Here is a 24,808-nt window from a genome sequence, read left to right as displayed (position 1 = left end):
AGGTTCACAATGCTCTATCTAATGACGTACCAAGCCTATTTGCTGTATAATAACTTACACAGTCTGGTCTAAAAACTCATGATAAGAACAAAGTCCACAGAATGTCAGATGAAGAGATTCCGTCAACTTCCAGAGAGCCTTTACCCGAAGATGAAGAGGTGAGCATTTGAAAGCAGACATCTTCTTTTCCAGAAATATGAGATAGAGTGTTAGTAGCTAGCTAGAAGTTTGCAGTATTGTTGATTTGGGGGGGAACATGGCGGGAAGGAGGCTTGCACATCTGCATAGCTCTCTACAGATGCTAGCTAACTAGATACCACCAGGTCAAACGCTGACCAGAAAACATTAGCTACAATGTTTGTCGTCGTGCAGTTGAGAGTAATGTAGCCAATATTCCCGTAGACTTTTAAATCCTGCCAATTTCAGTCTGACGAGCCTTGGAGTCCCAGAGCAACCCCAATGACTGTATCTGTAGCTTGTCGTCTGTTTCACTTAGCCCAGGCAGCACACCGCACAGTCGCATGCAGCAAGACCAGCCCAGAGCAAATCAGCTGTCTACTTTCAACACTAGCTGCTTGTTGCGCTCTGGGGACTGTCAATTGGTTACAGTAGCTAACAATGTCATGTTTATGAAGAAGAGGCGTGGTGAGGTGTACCTAACTGCGTGAACTTTAACATCGGTTCAATTGAAGGCATAACTTATTGCACACTTTATAATAAATAATATGGGAACGTGCTCAAAATGTATTATAATTGATTGTGCAACAAGCATCACATGTAGAAAACTTTCTCGACCGCCAATCATAAATCTGTATTGATTAAACGTATAATAGAATAATGTTGCATGAAGTCACAGGAAATGGTATACAATACACAGCTCATTCCCGTATAAGATAACTGAAATTGCCATACAAATTTGTTTTAAATTGCACATTACTTTGATTAAATGTTAGTGAATCATATGCCAAATAAATATGTACAATTCAGTGAGCATGTCATAAAGTAGTCTACTGTGTTTGTGCTCAGGCAAAAGACCCCCCATTTCAGCTGAAGCCACCTCCAAAGGCTTTGCCTAAGGCGGAGGGAGAGGTGGATCCAGAATACGAAGAGAAAAGGGTGAGACAAATTGCTTTGTCACAAACTCTCTATGGATTAATTTAAGATTTTAAAATGCAATTGCAAGTTGAATGATTACATCAGGGAGTATCACGTGACACAGATTAGTCACAGCATTGGTTAAATTCTGTGCCAGATATTTGAGAAAAACATAACATTTTTTTCCAACTTTTGCAATGGGCTCCCCACTGTGGTAAATGTGGGGAATTGCAGTGTGTAGTAGTGAGACTGCAGTGTATAGGGAGAATGTGAATGGCACAATTACAGTTAAGCATAACATTGATCTCATATCCTTACTAGTCAAAAACAATTTGTTGGTGTATTTCTGTATTCCCCCCCCCCCCCTGTCTTTTTACCATAGAAAACAGATAGAGCGAACCGGTTTGAGTTTCTGCTCAAGCAAACAGAACTCTTTGCCCACTTCATCCAGCCTGCGTCTCAGAAGTCTCCTACTTCACCCCTGAAAGTGAAACCTGGACGACCTCGCGTTAAACAGGATGAGAAACAAAATCTCCTCTCTGTTGGAGAGTATGTGGCTGCTGACTTGTTTTAAGAGTCTTGCCTTTATTTACAATTTTCTAAATGTCAGGTCTATGTTATTGTAAATAAACAAGCTATATTGGTGAATAATGCATGAATAATAAACAATACAATCTGTTTACCATTGTAGCAAAGCATACTATTTGTCCGCCACCTGTGTTTTTACAGTAACCGCCACCGACGCACAGAACAGGAAGAAGATGAGGAGTTGTTATCTGAGAGCAGGAAGGCAGCTAACGTCTTGGTTCGCTTTGAAGAGTCCCCATCCTGTACGATGTTTTCATATAGCTTTTAAATGCTCATTTTAATAGTCAGGCCTCCATGTAAATTAACTGTAGCAGGTGCTGTAAATGTTGTATTCTAGCAGGTGTATACCTTTAATACTAATTAGCTCCCATTTGAGAACTGCTGATGATGATTTTTTTTCCCTCCATTAATGACAAAACTTTTTGTCTTTTCCAGATGTAAAAAATGGAGAGCTGAGAGATTACCAAATCAGAGGTCTCAACTGGATGATCTCCCTTTATGAAAATGGCATTAATGGAATCTTGGCTGATGAAATGGTAATAATGACTGTAACTTAAACATAGAATTAACAATAGTTGATGTTTACTTGCCTCCATTAAGTGCCAGAGCCATATATTGATATCCAAGTGTAAAGGGACATCCACACCAAGGATGATAAAGATAAACTATACATAACTATAAAACGTTGGCAAGCCTCCACACTAGAGGAAGGTTTATTGTTCTGCAGCAGGGGTGGGCAAACTTTTTGGCTTTAGGGCCACATCAGGATTTTGAAATTCAGCGGAGGGCCAGAAAAAGAGCAGTTATTTGAAAATATATAGGTCCATTATAAAATACACACTTTCTATCTAGTTTTAAACATTCAAGTGACGTTTTTTTACACAAAACAATAATTTCCCAGCTCATCATTTTTACTCAAACCTCCCGCCTGTGTGGGCCGTAGTTTGCCAACCCCTGTTCTACACTCTAGGCTACACCTGTCAATCAACTGATTAACGCATCCTACTGCACGCTGTAGGCTTATCACTATTTTCATGGTGTGTTCATTTTCATAGTGACTACTGCAAATAGTACTTCAATGTAATTAATAATATAGAAACACAAATTTAAATGTAGCAATTCAACAACAAACACTGTTTAGCCTGTGCATCTTCTTGTCGTGCTTGCCTAATTGCTCTAGTGGTTTGCAAGTGATTTCCATTTTTCTAATAGTTGTCAAATCTTCTTTTTCGCTGTGCTCATCTGTTTGTTCTGTACACCATTTGCAATGCAACAATGTTATCACCAGCTAAAGAAATCTCTTTCTCCTCAACTTTTTTTACATTCAGCAATTAGCAAGAGCAAGCCTGCTTGTGTCCTCGAATAGGCTGTTAGGTGTACTATAAAAAAAAAAAATGCAACATTTTTTTTTTATATAGCTTTTGTAGCCTGTAGCTTTTCCTGGGAATGCGCATGGTAACAGCTGGAAGAGAGGCTAGTTGAGATGTGTCAAATCAAACATTAAATCACGTTTTATTTGTCACATGCGCCGAATACAAAAAGTGTAGACCTTACTGTGGGGCCCCCGAGTGGCACATCGGTCTAAGGCACTGCATCTCAATGCTAGAGGCGTCACTACAGGCCCAGGTTCAATTCCAGGCTGTATCATTACCGTCTGTGATTGGGAGACCTATAGGGCGGCACAAAATTGGCCCAGCGTCGTCCGGGTTAGGGTTTGGCTGGGGTAGGCCGTCATTGTAAATAAGAATTTGTTCTTAACTGACTTTCCTAGTTAAGTAAAGGTTAAATAAAACATTTATAAAATACTGTGAAATGCTTACATACAAGCCCTTAACCAACAAACATTTTTTATAAACTAAAGTAAGAAAAAAAGTAATACAATAAAATTACAATAACGAGGCTTTATACAACAGGTGGGTCTAATCCTCAATGCTGATTGGTTTAAACCGCATTCCAGCCAGTGTCTATTCCACAAGTTACCACCGGCTAAATCTATGACTTTAAAATGTCTATTTACTCTGTTTCATCTGACTGCGCAATCCACTGTCTCATCAGCCCAGCCAGGTAATTTATAAACTTGATCTCCACTATAAAAAGCATCTAGACAATATCTCACATTTCAATTTAGACTAATATTTTGTTTTCAACAGCGGAGATTTGTATAAACCTTGCTGTCTGTCTTTCCAACATTTGCAACATTGTTTAAAAATTCTAATTAGATCTCCAGCAATCCCATAGTAATGAGCGTGTTGAGACGAGACAGGCAGGCAGGCAGCATTTCTCAGCCAGTCGAAATCATGAGTCAGCTTTCATAATGACTCCCAACACCATCATTAAGTTTGCTGACGACACAACATTGGTTGGCTTGGTCACCGACAATGATGAGACAGCCTATAGGGAGGAGGTCAGAGACCTGGCAGTGTGGTGCCAGGACAACAACCTCTCTCTCATCGTGAGCAAGACAAAGGAGATGATCGTGGACTACAGGAAAAGGAGGGCCGAACATGCCTCCATTCACATCGACAAGGCTGTAGTGGAGCGGATCGAGAGTTTCAAGTTCCTTGGTGTCCACATCACCCACAAACTATCACTGTCCATACACACCAAGTCAGTCTTGAAGAGGGCACGACAACACCTTTTCCCTCTGAGGAGACTGAAAAGATTTGGCATGGGTCCCCAGATCCTCAAAAAGTTCTACAGCTGCACCATCAAGAGCATCCTGATCGGTTGTATCACCGCTTGGTATGGCAACTCCTCGGCATCCAACCGTAAGGCGCTACAGAGGGTAGTGTGTACGGCCCAGAACATCACTGGGGCCAAGCTTCCTGCCATCCAGGACCTATATACTAGGCAGTGTCAGAGGAAGGCTCAACAAATTGTCAAAGACTCCAACCACCCTAGTCATAGATTGTTCTCCCTGCTACCGCACAGCAAGCTGTACTGAAGTCTAGGTCCAAAAGGCTCCTTAACAGATTCTACACCCAAGCCATAAGACTGCTGAAGAGTCAAATGATTCAAAAGATTCAAATGGCCACCCGACTATTTATGTTGTTTTTATATTGCTGCTACTCTCTGTTAATTATCTATGCATAGTCACTTTACCCCTATCTACAGTACATGTACAAATTACCTCGACTAACCTGTATCCCCACACATTGACTCGGTACCGGTACCCCCTCGATATTGTTATTTTATTGTTTTACTATTTGATTGTATTTTTTATTTTAGTTTATTAAGTAAATATTTTCTTAACTCTATTTCTTGGTTAAGGGCTTGTCAGTAAGCATTTCACCTGAAGGTCTACCGACACCTGTTGTATTCAGTGCATGTGACAAATAACATTTCATTTGATCATTTTTAAGTATAGCGGTATATACAAAGAAAAGTCAATAGAAAAAAGGTCAAACGAAACGAAGTGCAGCAAGTTTGCAGTCTTTCCAGCTTCAGTTTGAAGTGATTGTGTTAGCTCTGTTGTTGGCTAGCTCCTAGAATAACAGTGTCCTGACTAGAGAGCACATCTTCTATGCCCGGCGAAATCGCGCCTCATTAGCTCATTGGATGTATCCAACTAAATGACTCTATAAAACATCTTAAACAAATGCAAATGCAGCTACTCTTGGGATAAAGCAAGGGATAAAAAGATGCCAGCCAGTATGGCAATGGAACATTTTAGAATGAACGACTGGGTCGTGGCCATAGATACAGAACAAAAAGACTGAACGACTGGGTTGTGTCTCCGGTAGGGTTGCAAAATTCTGGGAACTTTCTATAAATTTCCTCAGCACTCCCCACAGCAGCTGGCCCAAGCCCCCCCCCCCCGCTTCTCCTTCACCCAAATCCAGACAGCTGATGTTCTGATAGAGCTGAAAAATCTGGAACCCTACAAATTAACTGGGCTAGACAATCTGGACCCTCTCTTCCTAAAATTATCCGCCGCCATTGTTGCAACCACTATTACTAGTCTGTTCAACCTCTTTTTTTGTATTGTCTGAGATTCCTAAAGATTGGAAAGCGGCCGCCACAGTCATCCCCCTCTTCAAAGGTGGAGACACTCTAGACCCAAATTGTTACAAACCTATATTCATCCTGCCCTGCCTTTCTAAAGTCTTCGAAAGCCAAGTGAACAAACAGCTCACCGACCATTTCGAATCCCACCGTACCTTCTCCGCAATGCAATCCGGTTTCCGAGCTGGTCACGGGTGCACCTGAGCCACACTCATGGTCCTAAATGATATCATAACCGCCATCGATAAAAGACAGTACTGTACAGCCGTCTTCATCGACCTGGCCTTCGACTCTGTCAATCACTGTATTCTTATCGGCAGACTCAACAGCCTTGGTTTCTCTAATGACTGCCCGACTGATTCGCTAACTACTTCTCAGATAGAGTTCAATGTGTCAAATCAGAGGGCTTTTTGTCCGGACCTCTGGCAGTCTTTGTGGGCGTGCCACAGGGTTCAATTCTCGGGCCGACTCTTTTCTCTGTATATATCAATAATGTCGCTCTTGCTGCGGGTGATTCTTTGATACACCTCTACGCAGACGACACCATTCTGTATACATCTGGCCCTTCTTTGGACACGGTGTTAACAAACCTCCAAACGAGCTTCAATGCCGTACAATACTCTTTCCGTGGCCTCCAACTAATCTTAAATGCAAGTAAAACTAAATGCATGCTCTTCAACCGATTGCTGCTCGCTCCCTCCCGCCTCACTACTCTGGACGGTTCTGACTTAGAATATGTGGACAACTATAAATACCTAGGTGTCTGGCTAGACTGTAAACTCTCCTTCCAGACTCATATTAAGCATCTCCAATCCAAAATGCAATCTAGAATCGGCTTCCTATTTCACAACAAAGCCTCCTTCGCTCATGTTGCCAAACATACCCTGGTAAAACTGACTATTGACTTCGGCGATGTCATTTACAAAATAGCCTCCAACACTTTACTCAGCAAATTGGATGAAGTCTATCACAGTACCATCCGTTTTGTCACCAAAGCCCCATATACTACCTACCACTGCGACCTGTATGCTCTCGTCGGCTGGTTCTCGCTTCATATTCGTCGCCAAACCCACTGGCTCTAGGTTAATCTATAAGTCTTTGCTAGGTAAAGCTCTGCCTTATCTCAGCTCATTGGTCACCATAGCAACACCCACCCATAGCACACGCTCCAGCAGGTATATTTCACTGGGCATCCCCAAAGCCAACACCCCCTTTGGCCGCCTTTCCTTCCAGTTCTCTGCTGCCAATGACTGGAACGAATTGCAAAAATATCTGAAGTTGGAGACTTATATCTCCCTCACTAACTTGAAGCATTAAATGTCAGAGCAGCTTACCATCGCTGCAGCTGCAGCCCATCTATAAATAGCCCATCCAACCAACTACCTACCTCATAACATATTTGTTTTTGTTTTTATGCTCTTTTGCACACCAGTATTTCTACTTGCACATCCTCATCTGCACATCTCACTCCAGTGTTAATTGCTAAATTGTAATTACTATGACCTATTTATTGCCTTACTTCATTTGCACAGACTGTATACAGATTTTTCTATTGTGTTATTGACTGTACGTTTGTTTATCCCAGGTGTAACTCTGTTGTTGTTTTTGTCACACTGCTTTTGCTTTATCTTGGCCAGGTCGCAGTTGAGAACTTGTTCTCAACTAGCCTACCTGGTTAAATAAAGGTTATATAAAAAACTACAGCCTCTACTCTTCTGGGAAGGCTTTCCACTAGATGCTGGAACATTGCTGCAGGAACTTTCTTCCATTCAGCCACAAGAGCATTAGTCAAGTTGGGCACTGATGTTGGGCGATTAGACCAGGCTCGCAGTCGGCATTCCAATTCATCCTAAAGGTGTTCGATGGGGTTGAGGTCAGGGCTTTGTGCAGGCCAGTAAATTTCTTCTATACCGATCTTGACAAACCATTTCTGTATGGACCTCGCTTTGTGCATGGGGGCATTGTCATGCTGAAATAGGAAAGGGGCTTCCCAAACTGTTGCCACAAAGTTGGAGGCACAGAAACGTTTAAAATGTAATTGTATGCTGTAGCGTTAAGGTTTCCCTTCACTGGAACTAAGGGGCCTAGCCCGAACCATGAAAAACATCCCAAGACCATTATTCCTCCTCCACCAAATTTTACAGTGGCACTATGCATTGGGGCAGGTAGCGTTCTCCTGGCATCCGCCAAACCCAAATTCGTTCGACGGACTGCCAGATGGTGAAGCGTACTTCATCACTCCAGAGAATGAGCTTCCATTGCTCCCGAGTCCAATGGCGGCGAGCTTTACACCTCTCCAGCCGACACTTGGCATTGCACATGGTGATCTTAGGCTGCTCGGCGATGGAAACCCATTTCATGAAGCTCCCAACGAACAGCTCTTGTGCTGACTGATGTTGCTTCCAGAGGCAGTTTGGAACTTGGTAGTGAGTGTTGCAACCGACGACAGACGATTTTTACGCGCTACGTGCTTCAGCACTCGGTTGTCCCGTTCTCTGCGCTTGTGTGCCCCACCACTTCACGACTGAGCAGTTGTTGCTGCTAAACGTTTCCACTTCACAATAACAGCTCTTACAGTTGACCGGGGCAGCTTGTTGGAACTGACTTGTTGGAAAGGTAGCATCCTATGACGGTGTGACGTTGAAAGTCACTGAGCTCTTCAGTAAGGCCATTCTACTGCCAATGTTTGTCTATGGAGATTGCATTTCTGTGTGGTCAATTTTATACACCTGTCAGCAACTGGTGTGGCTGAAATAGCCGAATCCACTAATTTGAAGGGGTGTCCACATACTTTTCTATATGATGTACATAGGAAAAAAATGGCTTCTTCTGACATTGAGATGCGCTATCTGTCGTGGATCATTAGTCTTCGAAGTCGTCCTATAATTTATGTGGATACCAATATGCTTACATGCCCATTTATTCAGAAAAGCTCACTGCACACTCTGCCTCTCCCCTCTGAGCGGCTATTCCTTGCTAACCTAGAACGCTTTAATAGAAAGTTTTTTGGATTGTTTTTTGACGTTGTACTGTTGGGGAGACAGGGATAAAATCACACAAAGTTATCCCAACGATAGCTATTGTTTTCCACTGTTTTTATAGTTATTGTTGTAGTGTGGACGCTGCTGTTCACTTGAATTATAAGAACGTTAAAAAAAATGTTTTATTGTTATTGTCCTTGGTGTGGATGGCCCTTAAGTGTCTGGTAAGTGCTACTAGTTGTGAGTCAATCTTATGCGCTGTATGTAAGACAGGTTGTTTATTTATTTGTTTATTGACCACAGGGCTTGGGGAAGACCCTCCAAACCATTGCATTGCTGGGATACCTGAAGCATTACAGGAACATTCCAGGCCCCCACATGGTTCTGGTTCCCAAATCAACGCTACACAACTGGATGAATGAGTTCAAACGCTGGGTACCAACCCTTAAGGCAGTCTGTCTCATCGGGGACAAGGATGCAAGAGTATGTCCTGTTTTCTTCTCTTGATTGACACTGATTAAACATCCCTTTTCATAACTCATTTTCAGGCGGGTAGGTAACCAAGACCACTAATGACTCCTTTGACAAATGTTCTCCTTATTCACCAGGCGGCTTTCATCCGTGATGTCATGATGCCAGGGGAATGGGATGTTTGCGTCACATCCTATGAGATGGTCATCAGAGAGAAATCTGTCTTCAAGAAGTTCAACTGGAGATACCTTGTCATTGACGAAGCTCATAGGATAAAAAATGAGAAGTCTAAGGTATGAACTCAAATTAAAATAATTTAGGGATAAAACACGTTTCTTTTTCTACTTTTCAATGAATGAAGTTTGGCCTATACACAATCATTTTTTATGATTTTTATGTAACCTTTACATGAATCCTGTGTTGTCAGCTCTCAGAGATTGTCCGTGAGTTCAAAACCACCAACCGTCTCCTCCTGACTGGAACACCTCTGCAGAACAACCTCCATGAGCTGTGGTCACTCCTCAACTTCCTGCTGCCTGATGTCTTCAACTCTGCCAATGTGAGTCCTGCCTCTGTTTGTTCTCTCCATGTATTCCTCTTGTAGTGATATTCCTCTCCTTTAGATTAATGTGACTGGAATACCAAATCGAGGAAGAAAGAAATTCATATTTCGCTCCAGGCAAAAGGAACTGCATTCTTTTGTTGTTTTGTATCAAAAGACCCTCCAGCAGTATCTTAATGTTTTTTGTTGTTCCATTTATATCACTAAGTTTCAATTCGCTTCAGTCAATCACTGAGCTCCTCAGCCTCACCTGACATGCTTCTTGTCTTTCCATGATGTGTCAGAGGGAAAGGTAGCCCCGAGCATAGGCTTCCCCCCTCAGGCACTGCTCTGTTCTATTGTCAGTTCCTCCCAATTTGTCTGGGATCCCTCCCCCAGTCACCCCCAGAGGCAGTAGCTGATCATATGTATCCTGTCCTTTTCTCTAACACAATCATCTCTACAACCGAAGCCAAAGCAGAATCATCTTTACCTTTTTTTCCCCCTCTAAAATAACTTTTGCACTTTCACGGAAAATCTATGTGTTAAAAACAAAATGAACATTTTTCTTTAATTCTCAGGACTTTGATTCTTGGTTTGACACCAACAACTGTCTGGGGGACCAGAAGCTGGTGGAGCGTCTGCATGCGGTAAGCTGTGTTTCACACCTCCATTACGTTCAGAGTTCACTGCAGATTCCTTCTTATCTATATTTATTTTTAGTATACATAATACATCCCGAGTGGCACAGCGGTCTAAGGCACTGCATCTTAGTGCAAGAGGCGTCACTACAGTCCCTGGTTTGATTCCAGGCTGTATCACATCCGGCTGTGATTGGGAGTCCCATAGGGCGGCGCACAATTGTCCCAACGTCGTCCGGGTTTGGCCGGGGTAGGCCATTATTGTAAATAAGAATTTGTTCTTAACTGACTTGCCTAGTTAAATAAAGGTTAAATAAAACACATTTTTAAAATGAAATACACTGAGTGTACAAAACATTAAGAACACCTTTCTACTATTGAGTGGCACCCCCTTTTGCCCTCAGAACAGCCTCAATTTGTCAGGGCAAGGACTCTACAAGAAAGCATTCCACAGGGATGCTAGCTCATGTTGACTCCAATGCTTCCCATAGTTGTGTCAAGTTGGCTGGATGTCCTTTGGGTGGTGGACCATTCTTGATACACATGGGAAACTGTTGAGTGTGAAAAACCCAGCAACGTTGCAGTTCTTGACACAAATGGTACACTTGGTACCTACTACCATGCCCTGTTCAAAGGCACTTAAATATTTTGTCTTGCCCATTCACCCTCTGAATGGCACACATAAACAATCCATGTCTCAAGGCTTAAAAATCGTTCCTTAACCATTCTCCTCCCCTTCATCTACACTGAATGTGTATGTCATGGAAAGAGCAGGTGTCCTTAATGTTTTGTACACTCAGTGTATGTAAAGAAATACTTGTAATACATGGGTAAAAATAGATGAATTAAAGCTTTTGCCTTGTTTAGGTGCTGAGGCCTTTCCTTCTGCGTCGCATTAAAGCTGAAGTGGAGAAAAACCTGCCTCCCAAAAAAGAGGTGAAGATTTACCTCGGACTGAGTAAGATGCAGCGAGAATGGTATGTGTTTGCTTCAAATACTTAGTACTTTCCAGTGTTGGCCATAGCTTTTGTTGGTTCAATGTTTCTACCAAGAAATTCAAGAAAAAAATATTTCAAATGAAACAATGTTTTGTTCTAATTTTGTTAGGTACACACGGATTCTGATGAAGGACATTGACATCCTCAATTCTTCTGGAAAAACTGACAAGATGCGTCTCTTGAACATCCTGATGCAGCTGCGGAAGTGCTGCAACCACCCATACCTGTTTGATGGGGCCGAGCCTGGACCCCCCTACACCACCGACACTCACCTTGTAACCAACAGCGGCAAAATGGTGGCCCTGGACAAACTGCTGCCCAAAGTCCAGGAGCAAGGTGCTACATTCTCTCTGATCATTAAATACTTTTACTGTAGTTTATCCCAACAGATAATAAGGGGGGTTAAACAAAAAATACATTATTCATGTAAATTTGATGTCTTTATCTCAGAGCTTTGATCTGTGGTTGTTACTGTACATTTTCAGTTGTAACAGACTATGCAATAGGTTGTATATACAAACTCTGATAGATTGAAGTACATAATGGTCCTTTAAAACCTCTTAAGGAATGTACTCTTTTTTTCAATTTTCGCCTAAAATGACACCCAAATCTAACTGCCTGTAGCTCTGGACCTGAAGCAAGGATATGCATATTCTTGATACTATTTGAAAGGATAGGAGTCTAGGTGTAATTTAGATGTTGGCCACCAGATGACAGCAGTGTGTGTGCAAAGTCAGACTGAGCCAGTGAATTACATTACTGCACAATATTTTGTATCAGGTCTGCCAGGAGTTTGCCCAAATGTGCTGAATTGGTCAATTGATAGATTTTCAAGTACATAACTATAGAGAACATTCAAAAATGCTATGGTAAAAAAAACTAATTAAAGTTTACACACTCTCAGGAATGTCATACATGATGAATCATTAGCTTATACACAAACTTTCACATCTAGGTGGTGAGGTGAGTGTGGAGCCAGAGACAGCAGTGGGGTCAAACTGTAGACCCCAGTTACTACATTTGAACATAAAAAATTATTTTATCAAACAAAACGATGTTACATTTTATCTCTGGGACCCTCAGGATGACAAATCAGACACCCATCTCGTAGAGGTTAAAAGGGTAAGGACAACCTCATAGGATGCAGGCTCAAAGGTTTGCATTTTGTTGAAGGATATCAGGATTCACATGTAGAATTTCATTTTTTTTCATGAAGCTTTCATGATGAGACATTCATTTGACAATCAAATTAGTCATGCTCATTTAGAATTAATCAAACCTTGCTGCATTTGAACTAGAGCTATGTGACCTGATATTGTATGCTGTTCTGTTCCCTTTACTGTTTTGTCTCATTGGTTGCCAGGGTCTAGAGTCCTCATCTTCAGCCAGATGACCAGGGTCCTTGACATTCTTGAGGACTACTGCATGTGGAGAGGTTATGAGTACTGCCGTCTAGATGGGAACACTCCACACGAAGCCAGACAGGTACGGGGCATGACTTCAGCTGATGAGGCCTCATTGACCACAATCACAGGCTCCCATGGAAACCATAAGGAGCTGTATTGGAACAGTTCAATCAAACCTACCATGGTCGTGTTTTTGTAGTATCTTTCCTTCAAAACACTGTACTTTGCCTATTGTGCTCGTACTGACTGTGCTTGTAAAATTTGTGTAAAGTGTAATTACTTTAACTACATGAAACAAAACTGATATCTTAGTGTGTCTAACTAATGCATTAGCTTTATGGCCATGTTTCAAGGAAGCCATAGAGGCCTACAATGCTGACAACAGCAGCAAGTTCATTTTCATGTTGAGCACCAGAGCTGGAGGTCTGGGCATTAACTTGGCAACTGCAGACGTCGTCATCCTGTATGACTCCGACTGGAACCCTCAAGTGGATCTGCAAGCAATGGTGAGAAACATTTCAGTTGTGGCTTCCTTGGAAACGTACTTCTATATAGACTGCTCAAAAAAATAAAGGGAACACTTAAACAACACAATGTAACTCCAAGTCAATCACACTTCCTTGAAATCAAACTGTCCACTTAGGAAGCAACACTGATTGACAATACATTTCACATGCTGTTGTGCTAATGGAATAGACAACAGGTGGAAATTATAGGCAATTAGCAAGACACCCCCAATAAAGGAGTGGTTCTGCAGGTGATAACCACAGACCACTTCTCAGTTCCTATGCTTCCTGGCTGATGTTTTGGTCACTTTTGAATGCTGGCGGTGCTTTCACTCTAGTGGTAGCATGAGACGGATTCTACAACCCACACAAGTGGCTCAGGTAGTGCAGCTCATCCAGGATGGCACATCAATGCGAGCTGTGGCAAGAAGGTTTGCTGTGTCTGTCAGCGTAGTGTCCAGAGCATGGAGGCGCTACCAGGAGACAGGCCAGTACATCAGGAGACGTGGAGGAGGCCGTAGGAGGGCAACAACCCAGCAGCAGGACCGCTACCTGCGCCTTTGTGCAAGGAGGAGCACTGCCAGAGCCCTGCAAAATGACCTCCAGCAGGCCACAAATGTGCATGTGTCTGCTCAAACGGTCAGAAACAGACTCCATGAGGGTGGTATGAGGTCCCGACGTCCACAGTGCTTACAGCCCAACACCGTGCAGGACGTTTGGCATTTGCCAGAGAACACCAAGATTGGCAAATTCGCCACTGGCGCCCTGTGCTCTTCACAGATGAAAGCGGGTTCACACTCAGCACATGTGACAGACGTGACAGTCTGGAGACGCCGTGGAGAACGTTCTGCTGCCTGCAACATCCTCCAACATGACCGGTTTGGCGGTGGGTCAGTCATGGTGTGGGGTGGCATTTCTTTGGGGGGCCGCACAGCCCTCCATGTGCTCGCCAGAGGTAGCCTGACTGCCATTAGGTACCGAGATGAGATCCTCAGGCCCCTTGTGAGACCATATGCTGGTGCGGTTGGTTCCTCCTAATGCAAGACAATGCTAGACCTCATGTGGCTGGAGTGTGTCAGCAGTTCCTGCAAGAGGAAGGCATTGATGCTATGGACTGGCCCGCCCGTTTCCCAGACCTGAATCCAATTGAGCACATCTGGAACATCATGTCTCGCTCCATCCACCAACGCCACGTTGCACCACAGACTGTCCAGGAGTTGGCGGATGCTTTTGTCCACCCTCAGGAGACCATCCGCCACCTCATCAGGAGCATGCCCAGGCGTTGTAGGGAGGTCATACAGGCACGTGGAGGCCACACACACTACTGAGCCTCATTTTGACTTGTTTTAAGGACATTACATCAAAGTTGGATCAGCCTGTAGTGTAGTTTTCCACTTTAATTTTGAGTGTGACTCCAAATCCAGACCTCCATGGGTTGATAAATTTGATTTCCATTGATATTTTTTGTGTGATTTTGTTGTCAGCACATTCAACTATGTAAAGAAAAAAGTATTTAATAAGAATATTTCTTTCATTCAGATCTAGGATGTGTTATTTTAGTGTTCCCTTTATTTTTTTGAGCAGTGTGTATTCACACCCCTTCACTTCTTCCACATTTTGTTACGTTCAAGCCTTTTTTATAATCAATCTACACAATACCCCATAATATCAAAGCAAAAACAGGTTTAGAATTTTTTTAGAACTGTATTAAGAATATAACTTAAATATGACATTTACATTAGTATTCAGACCCTTTACTCAGTACTTTGTTGAAGCACCTTTGGCAGCGATTACAGCCTTGAGTCTTCTTGGGTATGATGCTACAGGCTTGCTACACTTATATTTGGGGAGTTGCTCCCATTTTTCTCTGCAGATCTTCTCAAGCTCTGTCATGTTGAATGGGTAGCTTCACTGCACAGCTATTTTCAGGTCTCTCCAGAGATGTTCGATCGGGTTCAAGTCCGGGCTCTGGCTAGCCAACTAAAGGACATTCAGAGCTTTGTCCCGTAGCCACTCCTGCTTTGTCTTGGATGTGTGCTTAGGGTCATTGTACTGTTGGAAGGTGAACCTTAGATTGGGGCTAAGGTCATGAGTGCACTGAAGCAGGTTTTCATCAAGGATATCTCTAGTTTGCTTAGTTTATCTTTCCCTCGATCCTGACTAGTCTCCTAGTCCCTGCCACTGAAAAACATCCCCACAGCATGATGCTGCCACCACCATGCTCCACCGTAGGGATGGTGCCAGGTTTCCTCCAGATGTGACGCTTGGCATTCAGGCCAAAGAGTTCAATTTTGGTTTCATCAGACCAGAGAATCTTTGTTTCTCATGTTCTGTGAGTCCTTTGGTTGCCTTTTGGCAAACTCCAAGCAGGCTGTGATGTGCCTTTTACTGAGGAATGGCTTCCGTCTGCTCACTCTACCATAAAGGCCTGATTGGTGGAGTGCTGCATAGATGGTTGTCCTTCTGGAAGGTTCTCCCATTTCTACAGAGGAACTCTGGAGCTCTGTCAGAGTGACCATTGGGTTCTTGGTCACCTCCCTGACCAAGGCCCTTCTCCCCCGATTGCTCAGTTTGGCCGGGCAGCCAGCTCTAGGAAGAGTTTTGGTGGTTCCAAACTTCTTCAATTTAAGAATGATGGAGGCCACTGTGTTCTTGGGGACCTTCAATGCTGCAGAAATGTTTTGGTAACCTTCCCCACACCTGTGCTTCGACACAATCCTGTCTCGGAGATCTACGGACAATTCCTTTAACCTCATCGCTTGTTTTTGCTCTGACAACTGTGGGACCTTATATAGACTGGTGTGTGCCTTTCCAAATCATGTCCAATCAATTGAATTTACCACAGGTGGACTCCAATTAAGTTGTAAAAACAGCTCAAGGAGGATTAATGGAAACACCTGAGCTCAATTTCGAGTCTCATAGCAAAGGGTCTGAATACTTATGTAAATAAGGTATTTCTGTTTTTTTAAATACATTTTCCAAAATATCACATGTTTTCACTTTGTCATTATGGGGTATTGTGTGTTGATTGATGAGGGATTTTAGTTTTTTTTACATCAATTTTACAATAAGGCTATAACATAACAAATGTGGAAAAAGGAAGGGGTCTGAACTTTTTGAAAGCACTGTATATTAAGCATTTGGAAAAGTAATTATTAGTCAGTATTATTAAATTAAAGTAAATATGACTTAGTAATTATTAGTTAGAATTTCACACATAAGTGACTAATAAATACTATGTCATGCATACAAAAATACTAGTAATGTTAGTTCATAACACTGGCTTGTACCTTGTCTTTTACTTTTAAAAAGTGCCTTGTTTCAAAGAAATAGACACCTCCATACACTGAGGCAATCAGTGTGTTTGTTTTTGCCTCTCTAGGACAGGGCTCATAGAATTGGTCAGAAGAAACCAGTGCGTGTGTTCCGCCTCATCACTGATAATACAGTCGAAGAGAGGATTGTAGAGAGAGCTGAGATGAAGTTGAGGCTAGACTCCATTGTTATACAACAAGGTATTCAGCATGGTTTTAATTTGCAACTTCGTGGTTTGTCATTCCATGGCTTTCAAATCCATGTAGATCATATGAAATTACTAGAGGGGTTATGTCATAAACCCTCAAAGTTCCATAATGGGGTGAAATTTGCAGCCAGCTTAGTCAGGAAGAAATCCAAAACCAGTCTAATTGGAATGAATGGCAGTAGAGGCATAATGTAGGTGATGCATTTCCTGCTTTTACTTAACACAGGAAAATAAAAGTAAGGCATGTGATGTATCAGAAATTATGTAACGGAATTATAGTCAACATAAAATATTGTCAAATTATAATTACAGTATGGCGTTTTATACACATTTTCTGGATAAACAGCATCTAAAATATATGTAAACAGTCCATAACTGTCTCATGTTTTGTTTTCTTGGAAAGCTGAGTGCTATTATATGATAGAAATGCAGCAAGTACTGATATTGTAACTCATCCAAGTCCTATTTCGTGCCTTGGGTGTGAGAAAAGAGCTTTACAAATTAAATGAATTATTGTTATTATGAACTGATCTGAGCCTGTGTATGGCTGTGGATTGACTGCATTGTTTGAATGGAATGTTGGCATATTGGCAGGTGATTCCTCTAAAACTGCCTGGCTAGCTAGTTAATTAACACACAGTGCAGATACTTTCTTCACATTCATTGTTTTTCACAATATTTTATCACAGCACTGACAAACTGTGGTTGACTAACTCCCTGACCAACATGGCTGACCTTTGGACCATATATAAGAAGGTTCATGTCCATTCTAGTATTCTAATTCCATGTTCAAATCCCTTAAATGTGTCCTTAACTGTTTTTTTTTATTGTTTTTTTTTATGGTCTGACTCAGCAGACAGTAAATCAGACTTGGATTTGTTATTGGGACAGGCAAGACAGACCTTGGTTAGGCTTGAGACAAAATTAGACCACACATATATGCTGTAGATGCATGCATACATATACTTTAGTACTTTATAGAATGATCTAGACCCTGAGACATGGATGTAAGTGCCTGCTGCAGGGTCTTGTACATTCAGTCCCACACCCCAACTACTTCTCACATCTTTTCAACTTTCCAGGGAGGCTGATGGAGCAGTCCAACAAGCTGGGGAAAGATGAGATGCTGCAGATGATCAGGCATGGGGCCACTCACGTCTTCGCCTCCAAAGACAATGAGCTCACGGACGAAGACATCAACACCATCTTAGAAAGGGGGGCAAAGAAGGTGAGTGAGGACCATGTGAAGGATCAGTATACAGTGTTTGGTTGACAGACTGGCTGCTTGGTTTTCTGTGCTCACCTGTTCACAATTGTCATACTTGAGCAAAAGTAAAGATACCTTAATAGAAAATGACTCAAATAAAAGTGAAAGTCACCCAGTAAAATACTTATTGGGTAAAAGTCTAAAAGTATTTGGTTTTAAATATACTTAAGCGTCTAAAGTAAATTAATTGCGAAAATGTACTTCAGTATCAAAAGTAGAAGTATACATAATTTAATAATTATATTAAGAAAACCAGACAGCACGATTTTCTTGTTTTATTTTATTTTACGGATATCCAGGGGCACGCTCCAACACTCAGACATAATTTACAAACAAAGCATGTGTTTAGTGAGTCCGCCAGAACAGAGGTAGTAGGGATGTTCTCTTGATAAGTGTGTGAATTGGACCATTTTCCTGTCTTGCTAAGCATTTGAAATGTATGAAAAAAGTACATTATTTTCTTTAGGAATGTAGTGGAGTAAAAGCAAAAGTAGTCAAACATATAAATAGTAAAGTACAGACCCCCCCAAAAAATACTTTAGAAGTACTTTAAAGTATTTTTACTTAAGTACTTTACACCACTGCCTTTTGACTTATCCTAGACAGCTGAGATGAACGAGCGCATGGAGTCTCTGGGAGAAAGCTCCCTCAGGAACTTCACTGTGGACACCGGAGGAGCAGAGACCAGCCTCTACAACTTTGAAGGGGAGGACTACAGAGAGAAGCAAAAGGTATTAAATTACTACATGTTTTGTCATGACTCAAGGTTAATAGCATCAAAGAGCATTTTGCATTGACATTTTAGTCATTTAGTAGACTCTCTTATTCAAGAGCGACTTACAGTAGTGAGTGCATTCTTTTTTGCTCTGGTCCCCTGTGGGAATCATACCCACAACCCTGGCATTGCAAGTGCCATGCTCAACCAACTGAGCAGCTTGATATGGTACTGTACTTTGATTAGCTAAGTCCCTTGTGCCTCAGGTTGAATTTCATCTTAGATATTGAACTTTGTGACTACTGTGTGATAGAGGTAAAGATGGCATACAGAGTATACTATTCATAGGTGCTTATGAAATACACTTTATGAAACCACCGTAACCATGAAATGTGGTGTGCATCATGTACCGTATGCTGAGTTGGTTCACCTTGTGAGGGATGGACTGGTCTTTTTTTGTAGCTGAGTATGATGGAATGGATTGAGCCTCCTAAAAGAGAGAGGAAAGCCAACTATGCGGTGGATGCCTACTTCAGAGAGGCCCTGCGTGTCAGTGAACCTCGAGCCCCCAAGGTAACACCCACTCACAAACTGACACAGAAACCGCCAACTGCCTGGCTTTGCATCCCTGCTTATAAATGACATGCTTATTCAAGTGCTGTCCCAATCAGGGTTATTATACTAAACGAAAACTGAAACTAAAATAAAAACAAAATTGGAAAAACAATTTAGTTAAATAAAACATTTCTGAAAAACGTTTGTAAAACTATACTAAAACTATTATATTTGACTACAAAATTAACTTAAAGGAAAAACCATCAAATTATCTTTAGTTCATTTTTTTTCTTGGACAAGGTTTTCAAGCTTCTAATGGGGTTTTCTGGCTTCTGAATCTGGAGGGTAAATGCTGCTAGTAGATGCCGATGTTTCAAATAGGCCTAGCTTGTGCATCACTATCATTAGCTAACAGGGAAGAAATCCAAAGGCGCGCATTGAGTATGTCTGGGCCAAGCTAGAACGGCTTGTGAAATTGCTGCAGCCGTTCACAATCTACACCGACCAACTTCAAACTGACAGCCAGTCGTAGTCTGATGTGGTGCCGTGCTTTCTCAACCTTGAGGCACACTTGCAGTCAATTACTATTGCAAAACAGTTGGCACAGGTCCTCCTGAAGTCAGTGTGAGCACTTCGCATGCATACTGAGTCTTCTGGCAGCCAATTTCGATCCATCCCCTGCAGCAGCTTGCTTGATGGACCCAAGTGTCTCTCTGTCACTTCGCTCAACAGACGGAGCCACTGATGAGGGAAGCAGAGTCTTTTGTACTTCAGCAAATCAGAGAGTACAGCCATGGGGCAGGAGTACCCCAAGAAGATACCAGCAAGATAAATCCAACAAGCATCTCGACCACAGTGCTTCATAAATATAGCTTTCTTGCATCGAGGATTGTGTCTGAGTTCACTGTCCCAAGAGTCAACCTGGCAGGGCATTAAGTGCCCCGTGTGAGCTGAGGAAATGCCTGGAAGAGGTGAAGGGGGGCATGTTTAGAGTCACCTCTCCAGTTCTGGCAGGCAAGGATGGCTGTTTATCCAAAGCTGTACCCTGTGGCACCGGATCTGGTTTCTGCCCCTGCATCCCAAGCGTTGGTGGAGAGAATATTCTCTGTCTGTGGACCACTGTCATCAGGCTTGAGAAACCGATCAACCACCTCTCAAAATGTTCATATAAAAATCTAAAAACGAATAGAAATAAAACCAACATTAAATCACAAAACTATAGTAACCGTGGTCCTGGTGTTCATGGAAGAGTTGCTAGTCAATCATTCGTAGGGTTGCAAAATAAACTACCAGAAATTTGGTAACATTCAAACTTTGGTAACTTCCAAACTGGTGGCAGTTGTGAAAAAAAGTCAATACTGGAAGAATTGCAGAGTTAATTGAAAAGAATGCCTTTGTTGATTATATACTTTTTATGATAATTAGGCTATTTTCTCTTTAACCATATGGTCTGTCCACTAGAAACTCATGGGCAATATGGACACAGATACAATAAATTAATACTATATATTAATAATACAAATTAGTTATTAAAGTATAAATGACCTAAATTGCCATAGATTACCTGTTCATTACCAAAATTATAGAAGATTCCGGTAACTTTGGTATATTACCTGTAGCTTTGGAATTCTAATCATTCCTCTTGTTTCCCACTTCTTCCAAATAATGATGGTCAAGAAGTCAGAATGATGAAGAGGTACATATGTTAATCTTGCTCACCAGAACATGATTAATAATGATGAATATATTTCAGGCCCCACGTCCCCCCAAACAGCCCAACATCCAGGACTTCCAGTTCTTTCCCCCTCGCCTGTTTGAGCTGCTAGAGATGGAGATCCTTTTCTACAGGAATACTATAGGCTACAAGGTAAGACGGCTGTAGTTAAGTCGTCTGATGGATAAATAAAGTGTGCCCATGTTGACATAGGTAGCGTTAAGCCTAGCCATTTATACTCATGTATTCTTGTTTCCTGCACATGGTATTGTGACTTGAATGTCCCTTCTTGCTGGTTCTACTTTACTGAAACAATTTACAAAGTTGAATATTTAAAAACAATATTTTGAAATCTGTTGGCTTGGGCTTTCACAGAGCCAACATATTAGTTGTGGGATGGTGAATAGAGCCCATAGAAGTGTGTCTCAACTCTGACATTTGTGAGCAGCATCCCAAGTGCTTAACTGTGCCAAGGCACTCGCTGCCAAGGCAGACTGCTGAACTGAGACAGATTGGAGCTTTTACTCCTCCATGGTGCCAGAACCACAGAACACAAATACACACACATTCCCCCTATGCCACCTGATCCCAGGGTACATCTGCTCAGTTCTGCCCAGTTAGCCTGGTTCCCCAACAGGCCTGTCTATCGCTTCACCCAGCCTTAGGGGTCTCTCGCCCAGCTTAATAGCGAGAGACAGAGCCATTCAGTGTTTTGTCTCATCAGAGGTTTATCTAATATGAGCTGTGTCCGTCCTCTCCACTGTGCTGCTGCAGGTGCCCAGGAGCCCTGACATTTCTAACTCTGCTCAGGTGCAGAAGGAGGAGCAGAGGAAGATCGACGAGGCAGGGCCCCTCAGTCCTGAGGAGACTGAGGAGAAGGAGAAGCTTCTTACACAGGTACTGGAGGGCGCTAGGCTAGACACAACTGTCTAAGATCCCTATAGTGTTTGTCACAAAAGGTGCCACATTATTGTACATGCTAAAGCTTGTATCTAACAAGTGCTGTGTTTGTGGTGAATGTTATTTCGCAGGGGTTCACAAGTTGGAACAAGCGAGATTTCAATCAGTTCATTAAAGCCAATGAGAAATATGGCCGTGATGACATCGACAACATCGCTCGGGAAGTCGAGGGGAAAAACCCTGAAGAAGTCATTGAATATTCTGGTAAGATACCGGAGGTCCTCATCATCATCATGATCATCATTCCATTACAGTTGTTTACTAGAGACCTATTCTTTTATCTGTTTCAAATAACCATGGTTATTACAGCTTATTATCATTTTATATGCTCCACACTAGTCTTTTCATACTCTTGTTTTATTTTCAAGCCATTTTCTGGGAGCGGTGCAATGAACTCCAGGATATTGAGAAGATCATGGCCCAGATGGAGCGTGGTGAGGCCCGCATCCAGAGGAGGATCAGCATTAAGAAGGCACTGGATGCTAAGGTCAACTACTTTACATAGATTTTCTAAATAAGTGCTCAAGTGTGTTGGATAGTGGCTGATATTAAGTATTTTTGTATTGATCTTTAAAATGAAATGATTGCCTCTCTAAAACATATTTCCCTTGTATATACTGTGGAAATTACTTATTTGAATGTGATACTAGCAACCTTTTATTTTGAGTATGCTCCAAGATGAATTCTTATTTTCAAATTGACCAAATGGAAATGTTGTCTTGATTCATTTCAGGTTGCGAGATACAAGGCCCCTTTCCACCAGTTGAGGATTCAGTATGGCACCAATAAAGGGAAGAACTACACAGAGGAGGAGGACAGGTTCCTGATCTGTATGCTTCACAAGATGGGCTTTGACAAGGAGAATGTTTATGAGGAACTCCGACAGTGTGTCCGGAACGCTCCACAGTTCAGATTTGACTGGTTCATCAAGTCCCGAACTGCCATGGTACAGTACACCCTGAACAGTTTGACTATGTTATAGCTGTTAGAAGGGTTCGTTGAGCAAACATGGGGACAGGTATTTGATATGACACCTGGACTGCCTCTGGGATAGTCAATAAACCCAGTTACAGTGTCTTAGTGTCCTACTTCTTTGCTTTCTCTGGACCCATCATAAAAACCTGTTTTATTACTTTTATTATAGAAAATAGTACATTTGTAGTGAATTCAGAAGATCATCTTGTTTGCTTGCCTGACATTTATAGTAGGTATGGCGGAATATATGTGTTCCTCCTTTACAAGTTGAGATGGATGAGAATTCATGGGACGAACGACTCCTATAGATTCAGTTTCATGCATCACTTGAATACAGAGACACTTACCTCTCTGGGGTTATTTTTCATTACTTTGTGCTTTTGACAAAGTGGTATGTTACATGAACTGTTTTGGTTATTGAAATGTCAATATTACGAACAAAAACTGTAATAACCACACAAGAGCATATTGAATGAATATATATTTTTGTTGTTGCTACAAACAGACTGGCTAACAGAGAGGAACAGCAGACATACATTGTACTATTGTTTTCTTGTTCTCTGCTAACAGCTGTCTCTTGTTCCCCCAGGAACTCCAGCGACGTTGTAACACTCTCATCTCCCTCATCGAAAAAGAAAATATGGAGATTGAGGAAAAGGAGCGTGCTGAAAAGAAGAAAAAGACACCAAAAAGCCAGACGGTAATTGATCTTACCATTTCAAAAGAATAATATACAGATTTGAACCATTTTAATGTCCAAAATCCAACAGGTGTATTGGCTGACCATCTTGAGGATTCTGAACCATGTTACCATGACAAATGGATCAATACTCAAGTGTTAGAATATTAATATTTCATACATACATTGTAACATTCACACATAGACATGCAATTGATTTGATTCTAATGTCATTTTTTATTCTAAGGCTCACAAAAGGAAGGCAGATGCGTCATCAGAAGGCACAGGACGCAAAGAGAAGAAAGCGAGAGCCTGAAGATGTCATGTAATTAATGTAGCTCCCAGCAGGCCCAATCCTAACTTGAAAGATAAGTCATTTGATCATTTGATTTACGCACACAGTTCTCAAGTTAGGATTTGGCCCATCAAAAACAAACAGCATTAATCACCCACACAAAAAATACAAACAACCTTCAATAGTTGTGGAAGTGTGGCTTCTCATTTTTAAGACATTTTGTATTACTCTTTTTTGAAATTGTTTGATGACCTTTGAAACTCCGCATGCTATATGTAAACTCAGCAAAAAAAGAAATGTCCTCTCACTGTCAACTGCGTTTATTTTCAGCAACGTGTAAATATTTGTATGAATATAACAAGATTCAACAACTGAGACATAAACTGAACAAGTTCCACAGACATGTGACTAACAGAAATGGAATAATGTGTCCCTGAACAAAGGGGGGGTCAAAATCAAAAGTAAGTCAATGCAGCTGGTGGCCACACCAGATACTAAGTACTGCAGTGCATCTCCTCCTCATGGACTGCACCAGATTTGCCAGTTGTTGCTGTGAGATGTTACCCCACTCTTCCACCAAGGCACCTGCAAGTTCCCGTACATTTCTGGGGGGAATGGCCCTATTCCTCACCCTCTGATCCAACAGGTCCCAGACGTGTTCAATGGGATTGAGATCCAGGCTCTTCGCTGGCCATGGCAGAACACTGACATTCCTGTCTTGCAGGAAATCATGCACAGAACGAGCAGTATGGCTGGTGGCATTGTCATGCTGGAGGGTCATGTCAAGATGAGCCTGCAGGAAGGGTACCACATGAGGGAGGAGGATGTCTTCCCAGTAACGCACAGCGTTGAGATTGCCTGCAATGACAACAAGCTCAATCTGATGATGCTGT

General features: G+C 42.0%; 1 protein-coding gene across 1 annotated transcript; it reads left to right on the top strand.

Annotated features, from left to right (window-relative positions):
- On the top strand, positions 1–24,324 carry LOC110533824 (SWI/SNF-related matrix-associated actin-dependent regulator of chromatin subfamily A member 5). The gene is made up of 24 exons (XM_021618357.2): positions 1–158; positions 1,027–1,116; positions 1,478–1,644; positions 1,825–1,925; positions 2,119–2,219; positions 8,973–9,152; positions 9,278–9,433; positions 9,568–9,699; positions 10,263–10,331; positions 11,190–11,299; positions 11,430–11,656; positions 12,684–12,805; positions 13,080–13,232; positions 16,615–16,747; positions 17,838–17,983; positions 18,625–18,753; positions 19,200–19,310; positions 21,046–21,159; positions 21,781–21,903; positions 22,038–22,170; positions 22,335–22,453; positions 22,700–22,912; positions 23,531–23,641; positions 23,868–24,324. Exons 1-24 carry the CDS (start codon positions 102–104, stop codon positions 23,934–23,936), a joined length of 3,066 nt encoding a protein of 1,021 aa, XP_021474032.1. The 5' UTR covers positions 1–101; the 3' UTR covers positions 23,937–24,324.
- The last annotated feature ends 484 nt before the right edge of the window (positions 24,325–24,808 follow it).

This window comes from Oncorhynchus mykiss, chromosome 10 (genome assembly GCF_013265735.2).
Source record: "Oncorhynchus mykiss isolate Arlee chromosome 10, USDA_OmykA_1.1, whole genome shotgun sequence".
In the NCBI taxonomy this organism is placed as follows: Eukaryota; Metazoa; Chordata; class Actinopteri; order Salmoniformes; family Salmonidae; genus Oncorhynchus; species Oncorhynchus mykiss.
This window is presented reverse-complemented; position numbering and strand designations above follow the sequence as displayed.